Below are 17,199 nucleotides of genomic sequence, written 5' to 3'. Positions count from 1 at the left end.
AGGCAAGGACATTTCTAAGTGACCTCAAACTTTTGACCGGTAGTGTATATTTTATGGAAAAGAGATGTTGTATGTTTCTGGGCAATGCACCATGCTGCCTTGTTGACAACATCACCAAACGGTGCAGATTACTGTTCCATTTGAGAAGAGTGCTCCTCCCTCACCGCTTTGCCTGTTCACGTTACAGGCCATAGACCGGTGCCCCGCGGCTCAGCATAATCAAATCCGCCCACAGAGATGCACAGCACGCCCATCTGCCCTACCATTGGACACCTGTGGATGGCTTAGGACACATTAGCACCATCTCATTTGCTCTGGACAGTGACAATTGTCTTGGGAGGTATAAGAATACTACTTAACTACTCCCATACTATAGCTAGTGTCTTAACTACTCCCATAACTACTCCCATACTATAGCTAGTGTCTTAACTACTCCCATAACTACTCCCATACTATAGCTAGGTGTCTTATTCTCACTCCCTTAAACTATCCCATACTATAGCTAGTGTCTTAACTACTCGCCATACTATAGCTAGTGTCTATCTACTCCATAACTATCCCATACTATAGCTAGTGTTCTTAACTACTCCCCTAAACTACTCCCTACTATAGCTAGTGTCTTATCTACTCCCTTAACTACTCCCATACTATATCTTAGTGTCTTAACTACTCCCATACTATAGCTAGTGTCTTATCTACTCCTTTACTACTCCCATACTATAGCTAGTGTCTTAACTACTCCCATACTATAGCTAGTGTCTTATCTACTCCATAACTACTCCCATACTATAGCTAGTGTCTTAACTACTCCCATAAACTACTCCCAGTACTATAGCTAGTGTCTTATCTACTCCCTTAGACTACTCCCATACTATATCTAGTTTCTACTACTCCCATTACTATAGCTAGTGTCTTATCTACTCCTATGTAACTACTCCCATACTATAGCTAGTGTCTTAACTACTCCCATACTATAGCTTGTGTCTATCCCTCTGTAATTACATTACAAGGTTCACAAAGTAGGCAAAGGGCAGAGCACCAAAGTTGGGAAATGTAGGAGCACAATTACAAATATTTTAGGTATTAAAGCTAGAACTTATTGTAATTGACAAGAATACATGGCTAGTGTTCCTGGGTGACAGGGAGAGATGTAATGCTACAATCTTCTGTCTGAGTAATGCCCCATATCATGGTAGTAGTATAAAATCTCGGATAATGAAGGAAATGTAGGCCAGTAGTCTACTGTAGTTTATAAACTCAGTTATGACTGAAAGCATCTTCAGTTTATTATTAAATATAGATTGTCAGTGAATCAATCATTAATCATATGATGAATCATATGGTGCTGCATACGCACACATTGTGATGCAAAACATACTTCTTATACTTCCCTCTCTCAAGACTTTGCTCAGTTCAAGCTGTTTCTCAAATAGTGGGTGTGAAAGAACCTCTGGTGAGTCATGGGATCACTGTGGTGAGTCACACAGTTAGTTTCCACTGGGCTGTTCATGCATAGTTGGGCTCTGGTGGGATTGGAAAATACTGTTTTGTTCACCTTCAGTTGAGGGACACAGGAACATTTGAAGGCTTGAGGAAGGTCTCGCACCAAAATGTAGCAACGTTGATAGACTGAGAAATAGAAAAATATTATTTAAAATATATATTTATGTCCGGGGAAAAAACGATTTATCTCTTATATAATCTTGATTTGTCCAGGTCAATCTTATTGAAATACATATATTTTACAATTTGAGAAGTTTGTTTTTGAAAGTATTTGGCTAGGCAGATACAATAAACCAATCATTTTCCGTTTGCTACCAACGCCCAGTGATTCTAGCCAACCTCCCATCGCTATGGAACAAATGACAAACATGCTGTAGTTCTACACCGCCCTTTTCCGGTTGTCACTAGCTAGTAATCACAGCCACAAAGTCAATATGGGCTATATCGTAAACATTCATGAAAACAAACATTTGCTTTTTGGTCTTAATTTAATGTTAGGGCTATGCATACGGTTAGCTAAGTTGTCAAGTTTAAGGTTAGGGCCAGGTTTAAGATTTTAAGAAGATCAATTGTAGAAATAGGCGGGGTTTAGTCATAATTATGACTTTGTGGTTGTGGTAACAAAGGACGACCCCGTCTTTTCTCCTCAGCTTTCAAGGTAGAGAGACTGGCACCGTGTACATCAATCCATTCGGTGATATCACTGAGAGGTCACAGTTTTACAGCTCTCTGCAATTATATAGTGAACACAGCTGGTGGACATTGAACCAAGGTATGTATGTTTTTGTTGGCAGGGTTTGTGCATGCAGTAAATGTATAGCTAGCGCGAGCTAACACGAAGATGCTGTCGTTCGGTCGTTTCCTTTTTTTCAACGTGGTGACGTGCTAGTTAGAGGTTAGCCATATAACTAGCTAACTAAAGTCACCATGTTCGTTCACAATATAGTAATTCATACCAAGACCGTGTCTGTCAGACTCTCATTCTACTGCTTCAATATTTGACACGCAAACTGAGAAAAGTAGCTGGTTAACTAAACGTGAGCATGCTAACTTTAGCTAGCTAAGTAACGTTAGCTAGCTAATGTCAACTGCACTCACTAAATGTCACATCGCTGAATCAATGACTTGTCAATAGCGTGATGCTAAGTGCAGGTTGATTTCTAGTCACCTAACGTTATATTCAAGTAATATTAACAATTTGTACCTAGGCACAGTTCTGTTTTGGTCTTGCTTTCTCCTTTACTTTTCGTGAGTGTCACGCATTGAGTGATACTGCCTATAGTAATGCCAGAAATGTCTTGTGACAGACAGCCCATCTGTCAGCTTCTGCACCGGTCACGTACCTTATTGCAATAAAGCTTGGGTTCATTAAGGTTCACTTTGTTGATTACAATAGCTAACGTTACTTATTTTCCCACGTTGTCTTACTGAAATATGTTGACAAAGAGAAGGAAGGTGTAACAATGTATTTGATGGTCAGCTTTGTTGTCCAGTTGGCTTAAGTACAGAATTTGTAAATTCATACCATGTCGCAATGACGTCTACAYAGGTGGTTATTGTATAGACATAACAATTGGTTTACTATTATGTGAAAACAACTGCAAATTGTTTTGGATGTGTTTAGGCTTACAACTTGATTTGCATAACAAAATATAGGCCAATGCATATGCACTATCCTCTCCAGTGGCGATTTTAGCATGTAAATCTTGGTGGGGCAACAAAAAAAATTTTGGGGATGGGATGCATGCCAGCAAAGCCACAACACTAAACAATACAGTAATTGCACTATACCACTGCTACACCTGGCTATCAGCGGTGCCGTGTCTGGCAGCAAAGCACTTCATTCAGACTCATTTACGGTCTTAAAAAAACATGGCTGACTTACTTTAACAAATGTGGATTCTTCTGACAATTGAGATGTACAAGCTAAGGCATAAGGGGAAGACAAGCGGATAAGAGGCCATCTGTAATTTCGATTAAGACATTAATGAGTGAGCTAGGACGGATGTAGTCAATAAAACTATTTGTTCAGCACTTTTGAAATGTACAGAATTCAGAACATCACATTTTATTTGTCACATGCGCTGAATACAACAGGTGTAGACCTTACAGTAAAACGCTTACTTACGAGCACCTAACCAACAGTGCAGTTTAAAAAAAATAAGGATAAGAGATAAAAGTAACAAGTAATTAAAGAGCAGCAGTAAAAAAAAACAATATATACAGGCAAATCCTTAATAATCATTGGCCGTTCTTAGTGTTCTCCCTGTACACCAAGTCAGAACTATAGGATAAATAAAGGGGGCATATATGCAGACAATGAAAGCTCTTACAATATTCAATTACATTCCTCAAAAACAGGTTATAGGCTACATGTGCACCACAAGTTAGAACAGTAGGCTAAGTTATGAGGGGGAAAAGGACCAAATTATTAGGGTGAAGCACATGGCCTACTAACAGCTTACTACACAACATACACTTAGTATTACTTTCTTAGCTACAGTATACACGTCTCCCTGGCATATTACATCATTTATGCAGCAGCATACAATACATTTTTGGACTCACCTTGTTGTGCTGTGCTCACTTGAACAGGAAGGTAGCACGGCGGTCCTTCGTGGGCAAATTTTGTCATCAAGGTCTGTCGTTCTCTGGATTTATGGTGCTTTTCAAGACAACTGGGAACAAAACAAAAAGGTTGAATCATGATGAGGTTGTAGCTCTAGAAAGATTCCCGATTTACAATTCCGAGTTGGATGAAAGTTCAAAATGTATTTTCCCAGCCGTAGCTTGTTTTTCCCGAGATCCCAGTTGTCTTGAACTCACTAAAGTCAGATTTTGCTGTTCCCGAGTTAAGTTGTTTTGATTGGGGGCACAAATCATGCTTCATTGACAGCATGGCTAATATTGAATGTTTATAATTTTAAACTAGGTAAAGAGACCCTTAATCTTAGACTTGGGACCATATAGCCAGGCTAATGATTGCTTTGCAATGCTTGCTGTTAGCCACTGATTCCTTCCAAACCACTCATTGTTGAATTTACAATTTCCAGCTTGTTGTGTAATGTTTATGGCCGGTTAGCACCGATACGTTTTATCTATAATTTCTCTTCATATGACCAAGATTAAAAAGGATTTGCCAGTACATTGTTGACTTGATTCATGATGATGACTACTAGCTAAGATTTTGAAAACTACTGTAGATCTAGCGTGATTGGATGTAGTTTTATCTGTGGCCAATGACCTTGAGCCTTCTTAGATGGGCACTTCTAATGTAACTCTATGGCAGCACCCAAGGGGCTTGAATTTTCTAGCTCTGCCTTTAGACTTGGCGGTGATGTAGTGTCCCCATGAGTGACCAAACACTTAGCCAATAACGGTGCAACGCTCCGTATTTTCTGCTGGCTTGCCCTACGACCACAGAAAGCACTGAGCTAGACTGAAACACCTGCATTTTGGAGCTGCCTTACTCAAGAAAACAAAAAAGAGACCATGTTTGTGTGCGGCTTTCTTAACTCAATTATATATTTTTTTTTACATTGTTTGCAAACTGATATGTGACATGTAATTTTTTGCTAAAATGACGTGTCACTACGGCAGCATACCACCCTGCATACCACTGCTGGCTTGCTTCTGAAGCTAAGCAGGGTTGGTCCTGGTCAGTCCCTGGATGGGAGACCAGATGCTGCTGGAAGTGGTGTTGGAGGGCCAGTAGGAGGCACTCTTTCCTCTGGTCTAAAAAATATCCCAATGCCCCAGGGCAGTGATTGGGGACACTGCGTAGGGTGCCGTCTTTCGGATGGGACGTTAAACGGGTGTCCTGACTCTCTGAGGTCATTAAAGATCCCATGGCACTTATCGTAAGAGTAGGGGTGTTAACCCCGGTGTCCTGGCTAAATTCCCAATCTGGCCCTCAAACCATCATGGTCACCTAATAATCTCCAGTTTACAATTGGCTCATTCATCCCCCTCCTCTCCCCTGTAACTATTCCCCAGGTCGTTGCTGCAAATGAGAACGTGTTCTCAGTCAACTTACCTGGTAAAATAACGGTAAAATAAATAAAAATAAAATAAATAAAATCCTCTCATTGCACATAGCCTAAACATGTCATTGCACATAGCCTAAACATGTTTCAGGCAGCTAGAAACAACATTAATTTGAAGTAGCGGTAATCATGTTTTGAGCCACATTGCAATGAACTTACTTTGGTAACCTTCAGCTTGAAAGAACTGTTTATCACCTCATTACCTAGGAAACCAAACATCATGATAACTCCAGTGGTTTGAAGCTAGACTTTTCATGCCTCAGTTTGTTTATTGTTGTACTGCCAGGCTCTGATATAGCTTTGGTCAGATGATTCATGGCCTAGATATGCATGTAAAAGACAGCCAGTAGGCCTATTCTCAAACTGAGTGCTGGGCTGCTCGTCATTCAGGTTGAATTTGGGTGTAAAATGCTGGCAGAAGATTCAGGATGGCAATGTAATTCACTTCAATAATGCTGATGCAGTTTGGGACAATCTCCATAGTCAGAGAATTTGGTTAAGGCCAGACTTTCTGTATTTAACAACACCGTTACCTTCCTACAGTGACCAGTTGGCTCAAATAGAAACAGCCCTGATGATAGCCTCCTTGTCCTTTTATTATGATTTGGGGAGAATACTAGAGGTGGCGAGGGCCCCTCCAATCAGGAGGTGTGTTTTGGCTGTTGAGGTAGGTTATGTAGAGGGAGGGAGTTATACATGGATCAGAGAGGTGGGGGGGGCTTAGTCCTAACTAGGAAGGAGGAGTAATCTTTTATCATTTGCCTTTTGAGTTCTGCTCGAGTCACTAGGCTCCATGAGCTGGTTGAATTCATCCAAGGCCAATTTTTGTCTTTCTAATGTTACAGGGCAAAAAAAAGAAATTAAATGAGAAAGTCTTTGTCAAATATGCAGAGAATAATCACATTTCTAACTAACACTTGTTTCTGTTGTCAGGCGGTTTTATAGTAAACTCAAGGATGTCTGGAGATCTGTCCCTGGACATTAACATCAAGGAGCCGCGATGGGACCAGAGCACATTCATGGGCCGCGCCCAGCACTTCTTTTTCGTCACCGACCCCAGGAACATCCTCAAGTCCTCTAAGACACTGGAGGACGCACGGGTCACTGTGGAGAACTACAGGTACGGAGGGGGGAGGACACCTAAGGGAGGAGGGTGGTTGATCCCAGGAACATCCTCAAGTTCTCTGATGCTGGAGAACACACCAGTCTCTGTAGAGTTCTACAGGTATTGAAAGGGTGTAGAGTGAGAGATTAATGGGATGAGATGAATGTAGGGGTGGTAGTGCAGTTGACATTGGGTTATATTAGAGGGGTGGTTTACTGTGGCCTAAAATGTGAATGGTAATTTGGAAGTTACACTGGCCTCTGGGTAGGAATCAATTTTCATTAATGCATTTATGTATGAGTATGAACTCAATCAACATTGTCTCTAGTCTAAACTGAGGAGTTCAAGGAGCTAGCTAGCGGTCACCTTAACCTGATATCTCTCTTGTCCCCCCACGGTGTAATAAGATAAACAAACAAACATCTGTAGACATAGGCCACTAATTAGGCTTGTAGGTTGGAACATCTGTCATACCGGTTTCTCTCTTACATCAGAGATGAACTGAAAACACCAAAATAAATGTCTAAGACTGTCTTTGTTATAAAGAAATGCAAAAATATTTTGGGGATTTGTGTGTATTGTTAGGTATTACTGCACTGTTGGAGCTAGAAACATAAGCATTTTGCTGCACCTGTGCTAACATCTGCAAAACATGTCCAATATACAATTTGATTTGTTAAAACATTGTAGGTAGGTGAAGCTTTAGCCTATATTTATTTTAGCCCTTGTTTCTGTGAATCAAACATTGCAATAATTTGCCCCGATGCTAAGAATTGATGTGTTTCATTCATTGTTTAGAGGATGTGCTTGTGTCCAGGTTAGGAGTGGTGAAGCCAGGTCTGACAGAAGATGAGCTGTGGAGAGCCAAGTACGTCTATGACTCTGCCTTCCACCCTGACACCGGAGAGAAGATGGTGGTGGTGGGACGCATGTCTGCCCAGGTCCCCATGAACATGACCATCACCGGCTGTATGCTCACATTCTACAGGTACCACTGGGGTGGATGACCTTTCAATTCAATACATGTTAAATGCAATTTGTGTGTAAAACACCTAAATTAAAAACGCACAGAGCAGCGTACTGGAAGAGGAAGATCTGATGAGGTGAAATGTTAAGAATGTTGCAGATTGAAATGTAGTGGCACATGTCAGAGATGCGGCAACTAACCGCACAGCAGGGATATTTCAACATTCTTCATGAGGATTAAATCTCCACCCACGCTGTGGATGGTGCGTGCTGTTGCTGGCTGGCTTAACTTAATCACATACACCATATGGGCTGCTCATGCTCTTCTCTCTTGCTGTATAGTAAGTTATGCCAGGACAAAAAGTGCATAGAATAAATGTAGCATGTTAGAATTTCTCACCAAATGGCATAAACAACCTATGCAGTTGACTTTCCCAAACGGTGTGGTCTCTTCTCTTTCAACTGAAGACTGGGTTCGATGGCAGTGTTCTGTGTATTCGGGCGGCAGGCAGCATAGTGGTTAAGAGCGTTGGGCCAGTAATCGGAAGGTTACTGGTTAGAATCTCAAAGCCGACTGTGAATAATCTGTCGATGGGCACTTGAGCAAGGCACTTAACCCTAATTGCTCTGGATAAGAGCATATGCTAATATGTCAAACTTTTAAAAAACAAATGTTTTATCTTGAGGGCATCGGAAAGGAAAATTCCTAAGCCGTTTAATGAGGGTCAGGATACCGCCATTGTCCTTGTAGCATGTGGATGCCTTGGATTGTTTTCATGTTCTGTCTGCATACCTTCCACTGTGCCTTTTACATTCCTGCTCACAGGGCAAGACCAGAGTAGCACACTGCAGCTATTGTTGTGTGTCTGAAGAGTAAAGGGCATACAATCATAGTCACACTGGACTCCAGAGTGGCTCAGCGGTCTAAGGCACTGCATCTCAGTGCTAGAGGTGTCACTACAGACCCTGGTTCGAATCCAGACTGTATCACAGCCGCCCGTGATTGGGAGTCCCATAGGGCGGCGCACAATTGGCCCAGCGTTGTTAGGGTTTGGCCCGGGGTAGGCCGTCATTCTAAATAAGAATTTGTTCTTAACTGACTTGCCTAGTTAAATCAAATAAAAACACTAAATTATGTAAACCGTGCACAGAAGTGGAAAGTGACATTTTTACCTTTTTACAAGTTGTGGTTTGGCTTTGTTTGAATGATTAATTCAAGCATTCTGCCTCTGAATTAAATATCTGAAATGATTAATGCTTGTTCACACACTTTCTTTGTCTCCCTTTCTATCCTTGCCCTACCCTTCTCTCCCTTGTTTTCATCATCTCTCCTCCAGGACGACTCCAGCAGTGGTGTTCTGGCAGTGGGTGAACCAGTCCTTCAACGCTGTGGTCAACTACACCAACCGCAGTGGAGATGCTGCCCTCACCACCAAGTAGGGACTGGGAACACTAACGCCACATTACTTAACCAGCCCTGCTGTACCTGTACTAGGGTGCATCTCATAGCCTTAGCTAGCTTCCTCTCTGCATCTGCTTTCCTTCATCAGTACTGATCTGAAAGGACATGGATAGGTGGGAGCAAATCCCCATAACACTTCCCCTATGTTGCTTTCACCCGTCTTCTCTCTTCCTATTGGTGCAGACGAGGAAAAGAGGCAAGGAGAGAAGACCATAGTAGACTATTGCGATGCACCCCTAGCTCTGTATGGAGGCCTGCAGGGCACGGCAGTGGCTAGCCAGTGGAACCCCAGTCCACTACACTCCTCCCCTTACAGCGGTATTACACCCCACTGTTTAGTTCAGCATGCTCCTCCATTCGAACTGAATGGCTGTAGCTGTACCCCTTCGTCCATGTCTGCAGCTGGTAGAGGAAGCAAGGCATTTGCATACATCTTTCTGGTCTGGGAACATATGTTTCAGAGTAAGAGTGCTGATCTAGGATCATGTCACCCCCCCCATGCATGTAATCCCATGCATTGTGATCTAAAAGGGAGAACTGATCCTAGATTAGCACTCCTACTCTGAGGCTTTTGATACATACAGCCTCTGGTGGAGAGGCTGTACAAACCAGGGCTGTATCTMAATAGTTTAAAGGGGCGTCCTCGTACATCTGCACCAATTTGAAAACATGATCGGTGAAAGGTTTACACTATGTTGCTATCAGATTTCACCTGTCCAGTTCCTTCAAATCAGTGCAGATGAAGTGAAGGATACAAGGAAATGATTCCACTTTAGACTATTGAGATGCACCCACTCTAACCAGGACACATGAGGAATAGGAGCCAGCGATGCTGGTGCTTCTCAATTCATATGCAGATGGCAACCATCATGGAACGAGCATGTAGACTGGGGGGCCATTCCAATCATTATTGGTGCATCTTGTCTTTGCCTGACTTGTCACGTTTCGGTGTTCAATGAATGTTGCTTTTGACTTGACCGCCTTGACTACATTCCGTATGTATTGTGACCTGAGACCTCTGTATTTAGGATCATTCTGTCTGTGTATCAGTGTCACGAGAATTTTCAATCCCAATCATAATAACTATCAATCAATCAATAGCTTTGACCAATCCCCGAGGTTTGTAAGACCATGAGTTTAATAATAATTAGTCAAAAGACTCAGTTTATGCAAAAGGCTTGTACAGTTTATTCAGAGAATGTTCTGAAGTCCATTATACAAAGACATCCATTTTATAGCTGCGCACAAACAGTAGGTGAGTTTTATCTCTCTAGTTCTCACCACTGTGTATCACTGCCCAGCCGACAGTTCCATCCCCCCGAGATTAGGGAAACCTTGAGAAGTACTCCCTATGCTCTCATAGGTTCCTCAGAGGTCTAGCCAGGTCGGTTCAAACACAGGTTTAATTGTTCTTCGGTATTTTCCTAGGCACTCACATCCAAGTTCAAATCCTAAGCTACGCCTTGCTCAGACAGTCTGTGTTATTCCACTATACAGATACATTGTTTAACCTAATTCCGACTAAAACTACACATCATCCGATTATAATATGATTCTAATCAATTTCATACAGTTATAATGTTTCAGAGTCAAATTATTTTATCATTATCTTTCAACATATACATTATTTTATCAATCAGATAGACTTGACTTTGGTAAATGCCTGGAACAGGAACCGTATTGAGGCTCAGTAAATTGAGAGGTGTAAATGTCTTTGTGTGACGTTCTCTCAGTCAGCTGGCTGCAGCGTACGTCAGTGCGACCACCGGAGCCGTAGTCACAGCCCTGGGACTCAAGTCTCTAGCCAAGGTACTGTCTCTGGATCATCTTAGTTCTAGTGGATTTGCACATTTGCTTTGCATTTTATTTGAGCGCTGTGAAAAATCTACATTGAAACAAAATCCCTCCCCAGCGCCTTCCAGCCGTCATGAGCCGGTTCGTCCCCTTCTTTGCTGTAGCTGCTGCCAACTGTATCAACATCCCCTTCATGAGGCAGAGGTGAGCTAGAGTTTAGACCACACCTCCTAACTAGGGACAAAGGTTTTCCTTAGCACTGTCTTTTTGGTCAGCTCTGTGAGGGGTTAGGACTGGGTTGCTGTCACACACTTTGTTTCAAATGTATTTGTAAAAAAAAAAAAAAAAAAAAAAAAGTTATACATGGATTAACATGACTGGCAGGTTTGGTTGAATTCCATCCTCTCCTTATGTCCCTCTCCTTAGGGAGCTGAAGTACGGCATCCCAGTGACAGATGAGAATGGAAACCGGTTAGGGGAGTCAGTCACCGCTGCCAAGTCGGGCATCATTCAGGTGGTGGTGTCCAGGATTGGCATGGCTGTGCCAGCTATGGGTAAGCACTGTGTTTCACACATGATGGATTGAACATTGTTTAGTGTTTTTTTTATCTGGTGGGACACAATATTTCACAGCGCAAAAAAGTTTGGGAACCACTGGGTAAGGAGTTAACATGCAGTTTCAAACCAGATCAAACCAGAGGATGGAATTAGATTTCAGTAAGCACATCCCCAGTAGCACTGATGTCAATGATATGGCAGAATAAAGGTTTCTATAGGACAGGATCCAAGGCTTAATGTTTAAGCCCCATATCAAGGCCTCTCTTGATTTGGAAACACTATGGATGAATTTGGATCGTGTCTGCAGTTTCAACGGAACTCATGAATGATTGTTGGTGACATTTGTGCCGTGTATCACTATTGCCATTGAAGGGGAAGGTACTGTGTTGTCTAAATGTTAAAGGAATTGTGTCTGTCATGGAACGAGCATGTAGACTGGGGGGCCATTCCAATCATTATTGGTGCATCTTGTCTTTGCCTGACTTGTCACGTTCGGTGTTCAATGAATGTTGCTTTTGACTTGACTTGTCCCTCAGCGCAAAAAAGTTTGGGAACCACTGGGTAAGGAGTTAACATGCAGTTTCAAACCAGATCAATTGGTCTGAAACTCACTGTCCTCACAGCAGTACTTCTGGGAAAGATGATTTAGCAAAGCCTCCTTAAAACCGTAGATGACTATCAGAATCAGCAACGTGTTGTGAAATAACAGAAATGTTGCTCTTGAAAATACTCCTTGTTTTCTGTCTGTCTACAGCTATCCCCCCTGTGATCATGAACGCCCTGGAGAAGAAAGCCTTTATGAAGGTAATGTTACAACAGCCAGATGCCTGTCATGCTTTCTACAGCAAATGGGCATACTGGAGCTGGTTCTATAGTCAGTAGGGAGAGTGTGGCATGTAGCTGCTGGTGCACTAGGCCTACCCTCTGGTGCACTAGGCCTACCCTCTGGTGCACTAGGCCTACCCTCTGGTGCACTAGGCCTACCCTCTGGTGCACTAGGCCTACCCTCTATTTGGAGTTCAAACCAATCTGGATGGTTCAGCTGTGTTACACATGCAATGCAATTTTTGTTGGAAATCCAGGCTTCTGTGCTTTGTCTGTCTGACATCCAGTAAATCTCTAGCCTGGTCCCAGATCTGTTTGTGCTGTTTTGCCAATGACCATATGAATAAGCAAGATGGCACAAACAGATCTGGACCACGCCTGTAAATCTCTACAATACTGTCAGTGTAATGTCTGTATACGTTTTGTTTTTATGAAAAACTGCTTCAGGTTGGAGTCTCACTTTCTCTCTCTCACTGTGTTCTCTACTCAGCGGTTCCCAGTCCTAAACGCTCCAGTACAGGTGGGACTGGTGGGTCTGTGGTAAGTATCTATCTATAGTTAATGTTACTGTAAACTGTTTGTTTGGTACACGTTTCATCCATGTTATCAGTTATAAGTCCTCTCACAATGACATGCACTGTAAGCAAACTAACCATAACATTTTAAATGGACTGGAGCTTTGAATACTGAACGTCGCGATTTGCAAACCATGTGTATTGCACAGTTTACTTAAACTCTGGTTGGACAAAACCTCCCGTCTCTTTCAGCCTGGTGTTTGCCACTCCTCTGTGCTGTGCCCTGTTCCCACAGAAGAGGTACATTATGGCCATCTGTTACATACTTTAGAGATAGACCGTGGATCTGCTTTTCCTACACAACTGTCAAATCAATCATTTTCTCTCTCATTCCCTCTCCCTTTCACTCTCATCCCCTCTTTCTCTCTCTACCTCTCCCTCTCTATATAGTTCTATGGCTGTGAGCAGCCTGGAGCCAGATCTGCAGGAGAGGATACGACAGAACAGTCCCCACACTACTACCGTCTTCTTCAACAAAGGCCTGTAGGACCACCCAACCACACACACCACAGACCAGCCCCCTCTGCTGGCTGGACCCTGCTAGTACAGCTCAGCGGGCAAAGAGAATATTATATTTATGCTTATTTTTGTATTTACCTGTTTGTTTACTATGTTTGTTATAGGCTTTAGGATTTGATTAGGGTGATGGTGAGGGGTGCGTCTCAATCCTAAAAAGTTGCTTCCTTATCTGAAAGGATGGAATAAGGGGGGGAGCCTACCAGTCAGGTTTTGGTCATCATTGTAGATGAAGGAAAGGAGACGAGGAAGCCACTTCAGAGTAATGAGATGCACCTGAGGTGAGAGTAGTGTGACAGACAAACAGACCATGGTTTAGTCTGGTGTATTTGTCCTTCCTGGGGTTGTGGCTGTTTAGTTACTGACTGCTGTGAATGTTACAGAATGACAAAATCTACTTCCATCACCACTAACTACATACATGTCACCCCTTGTATTTGACCCCAGAGTTTTTTTGTTTGTTTTTTCCCTCTCTCTCTCTCCCCAAAGTGTGTTGTTATTTATTGCCCTTGTGTTTGAGATCGTACCATTTTGAGCTGTGTGCACTGAAACCCATTCATGACTTGCAATTAGAAAATAGTCAAATGTAATCTGCTAGATATCCACTCCCTCAAGTTGGCTTAACTGTAGTCTAGTACAGGTAGTGAAGGATAACAGTTGGTTTATGAGCACATTAGACTGACCTGTTATTGAATTGCTTTTTGGGTCTACCAGGGTTTTGTTTTCTGTTGCAAAATGTTTTGCTCCAGTGAGTGTGCCCCAATGAACATGACACAGTTGACGAGCACAGTTTCTATCTCCCTTGGAAGTGTATTTGCACACACGCTGTCCCACCTCAGCCTAGTGCACCGGGAACCCTGTGTGTTTGTGTTATCAAGAAAACCTTTAGAGGTGCAATGACACTGCATGAGCACTCCTAAATTAGATTTCAGTAAGCACATCCCCAGTAGCACTGATGTCAATGATATGGCAGAATAAAGGTTTCTATAGGACAGGATCCAAGGCTTAATGTTTAAGCCCCATATCAAGGCCTCTCTTGATTTGGAAACACTATGGATGAATTTGGATCGTGTCTGTGCAGTTTCAACGGAACTCATGAATGATTGTTGGTGACATTTGTGCCGTGTATCACTATTGCCATTGAAGGGGAAGGTACTGTGTTGTCTAAATGTTAAAGGAATTGTGTCTGTTTTGTCCTAACCACCCTGCCACAGCCCTCCTGTCAGTTTGTGACGCTTATTGACTCTTTAGTCATTCTTCTGTTACAATAGAGAAGAGTTAACTTGCCGTGGTGACCTAGATGTGTGGTGGGGCCAACTTATGCAATAAGAGGCAAGGGAGTAAATATGAATCCCAGTCTATATGTTAGCTTTAGATTAATTGTGTTGTGGTGATGTGTACCAAATATCGTTTTATTGTCATAAAACAAAGTTGTGAGAACCAGGGCTCTTAAACTACAGGCCCGCTGACCAAATGTGGCTCCCAAGCTGATTTAATGTGGCCCGTGGTTGTCTTTAGTAAATGCAGCCCATGGTCATGAAGGGATACAGGGAGATTCTGGCATTTTCCACTTACCCAGATTCTGATGAACTCGTGGATACCAGTTGTATGTCTCTACATGCAGTGTGATGGAAGTTAGAGATATTTCTGCGGGCCAAGGCTAACTAGTTTTAGCACAATGATTGGTAGTCTACATGTTCGCTAGCATACGCTTAATTGCTCGAATCTGGCAGTATCCCTTTAACCTTGTGTAAAAGGAAATCGTCGATTAGATTGTAGGACAGTTGGAAGTAATGCTTGGATCTTTAGTTCCTGTGTGGAAAATCTGGGCTTAGTTAGAGCATTCCTGATCAAACCTGGGCTATAATACAGTATATTAATGTTGTTGAATATCCAGCTAGATGTCAAGTGTAGTAATGATATGGTTGTTTAGTAGTCTAGACAATTTCATAGTATCAACTGAGTAACTTTGTGGTGGAAATATAGTATGTACAACAGGTATATTTTTCTGGGATTAAGATGATGTAACAGAGGATATATTTAACAAATAAATGGTGGCGAGGTATTAGGAGATTTAAAACTTCAGGGTGCACTGTTCCATTTCTCCACCTGGTGGCAATGTTTTATTCAGCTAGAAGTTAGAACAACTATTACACATTTTCAGTGTGTTTGTGAGTCAGAGTTTGAATATAGTTGTCAAAACTACCCATCAATATTGTCCCGGCTGACTTTAGTACGGCTTCGCCATGTAGCTTGGTCCCAAATCTTTTTGTGCGGTCTTGCCAGGTTATAGGTCACCTTTTCCTCTGTCAGTCAGTATTGCATGTCTACCAAACCACTCTGCTTGGTAGTTCCCTCTGAATGAAATCAGTGGATATTTATGCAAAGAAGACATGAATGAATCTCCTCCTCACAGACTGATACGAAACTTGTTTTTTTCCCCCCACGCTTTTTTTTGTAATGAATCCGCATAGCCTGGTCCCAGTTCTGTTTGTGTGGTCTTGTTTAGGGTGACAATGACCATAGGATTTTGATAACACAAACCGATCTGGAACCAGGCTAGGCTCCTCATACATTTTATTGAAAATGTATATTGTCTATAGACGATCAGATGCACTGCAGCACAGTGTTATGGCCATACAGTAAACACTACATTATGCCATGGCTTTCAACTGTAAATACCAGGGTTGGAGTCAGTTCCTTCTTAATTGACTGAATTGAAATGGAATTAACCCCAATTCCAGTAGATACTGGTTCATCTGTACTGTACCTACACACACACAGAGTAAATTGTTATTCCACTAGTCACAATGTTTTTGTGTCCATAATTGAATAAAATACCATATATTTCATGAGCAAGTTGACACCATTGTAAAGTCATTCACTCACCTATTACTATAAAAGGAGGTACCCTCTTCATTGTATGTTTGGGCCTGGATTGGGTGCTGTGTAATAACCAATGTAAAGGGTGGGGGTACCACTTTTCTTTCTTTTATTTTTTTTAATATATACACATATGTATTGGAAATGTTTGTACTGTCTCCATAATGTGCTTGACAATGTGTATGATATAAACCAAGTCACAGTTTACTATGAGCTTAGAGTAAGTTATCCAGCAGTAGCTAGCTTTATGTTATCACCGCCATTTAGCTTTCCCCATTTAGTTGTTTTCTGGTCCTTTTGGAGGGGAGGGCAAGGAAATGTGACTAGAACAAAAATKAACCTATAGCCCAGCCTTTTTATAGCTAGATTGTGCTGACAGAAACATGCAAGGCTTGAGATTGAAAAAGCAGTGGTCTTTAGCGTTTGTCATCGGCTTCAGCTTAATATGACGATCCTCTGTCAGGATATTTTCATGCAATAACTTTCATATGAAATATATCTCTAGGTGCTTAGGCATGTCATTATTGTATTTATATATTATTAAATATATCTCTAGGTTAGCTTTGGCATGTCATGGAATTTGGTCTTGGCAGCACATTGAAGGCACAACACTGAAGACAATCTATGACGTCGCTACACTCCATGAATGTTTTCATGTTAATGTGTGTCCATGTCCAGTAATTCACGGTTGTTCAGTACCCATGTAGTTGTCAGTATTGGTGCTCACTACTTGTTTTTCCCCTCTCCATTTTGAGTTGGAATATGTTCTGGCACACCTGGACTATGTAAGACATTTACTAAGAGCTATAGAATAAAGTGATTGAAATGTGAGTTTTCTTTCTCAGGCCACAGACCTACTGTACTGTTCAGGAACAAAATTAAGACAAAGTGAACGTTCCACACCATTGTGCCCATTTGAGGGTGGGTCACTCATGTCGCAGTGCTAGCAGTCTTCCAGCAACAAAG

The 17,199-nt window shown here is 42.0% G+C and overlaps 1 protein-coding gene across 1 annotated transcript; it reads left to right on the top strand.

Annotated features, from left to right (window-relative positions):
• Positions 1-1,917: 1,917 nt before the first annotated feature.
• Positions 1,918-17,064, top strand: LOC111951668 (sideroflexin-1). The gene is made up of 11 exons (XM_023969882.2): positions 1,918-2,275; positions 6,483-6,669; positions 7,472-7,642; positions 8,958-9,056; positions 10,816-10,891; positions 10,995-11,080; positions 11,303-11,430; positions 12,189-12,238; positions 12,750-12,799; positions 13,027-13,074; positions 13,225-17,064. The coding sequence occupies exons 2-11, from the start codon at positions 6,506-6,508 to the stop codon at positions 13,319-13,321; spliced, it is 969 nt and encodes a 322-aa protein (XP_023825650.1). The 5' UTR covers positions 1,918-2,275; positions 6,483-6,505; the 3' UTR covers positions 13,322-17,064.
• Positions 17,065-17,199: the final 135 nt, after the last annotated feature.

The sequence above is a fragment of the Salvelinus sp. IW2-2015 genome, linkage group LG25 (assembly GCF_002910315.2).
Source record: "Salvelinus sp. IW2-2015 linkage group LG25, ASM291031v2, whole genome shotgun sequence".
NCBI classification, from domain to species: domain Eukaryota; kingdom Metazoa; phylum Chordata; class Actinopteri; order Salmoniformes; family Salmonidae; genus Salvelinus; species Salvelinus sp. IW2-2015.
Note: the sequence above shows the minus strand (reverse complement) of the source record. Positions and strands in the feature narration are given on the sequence as shown.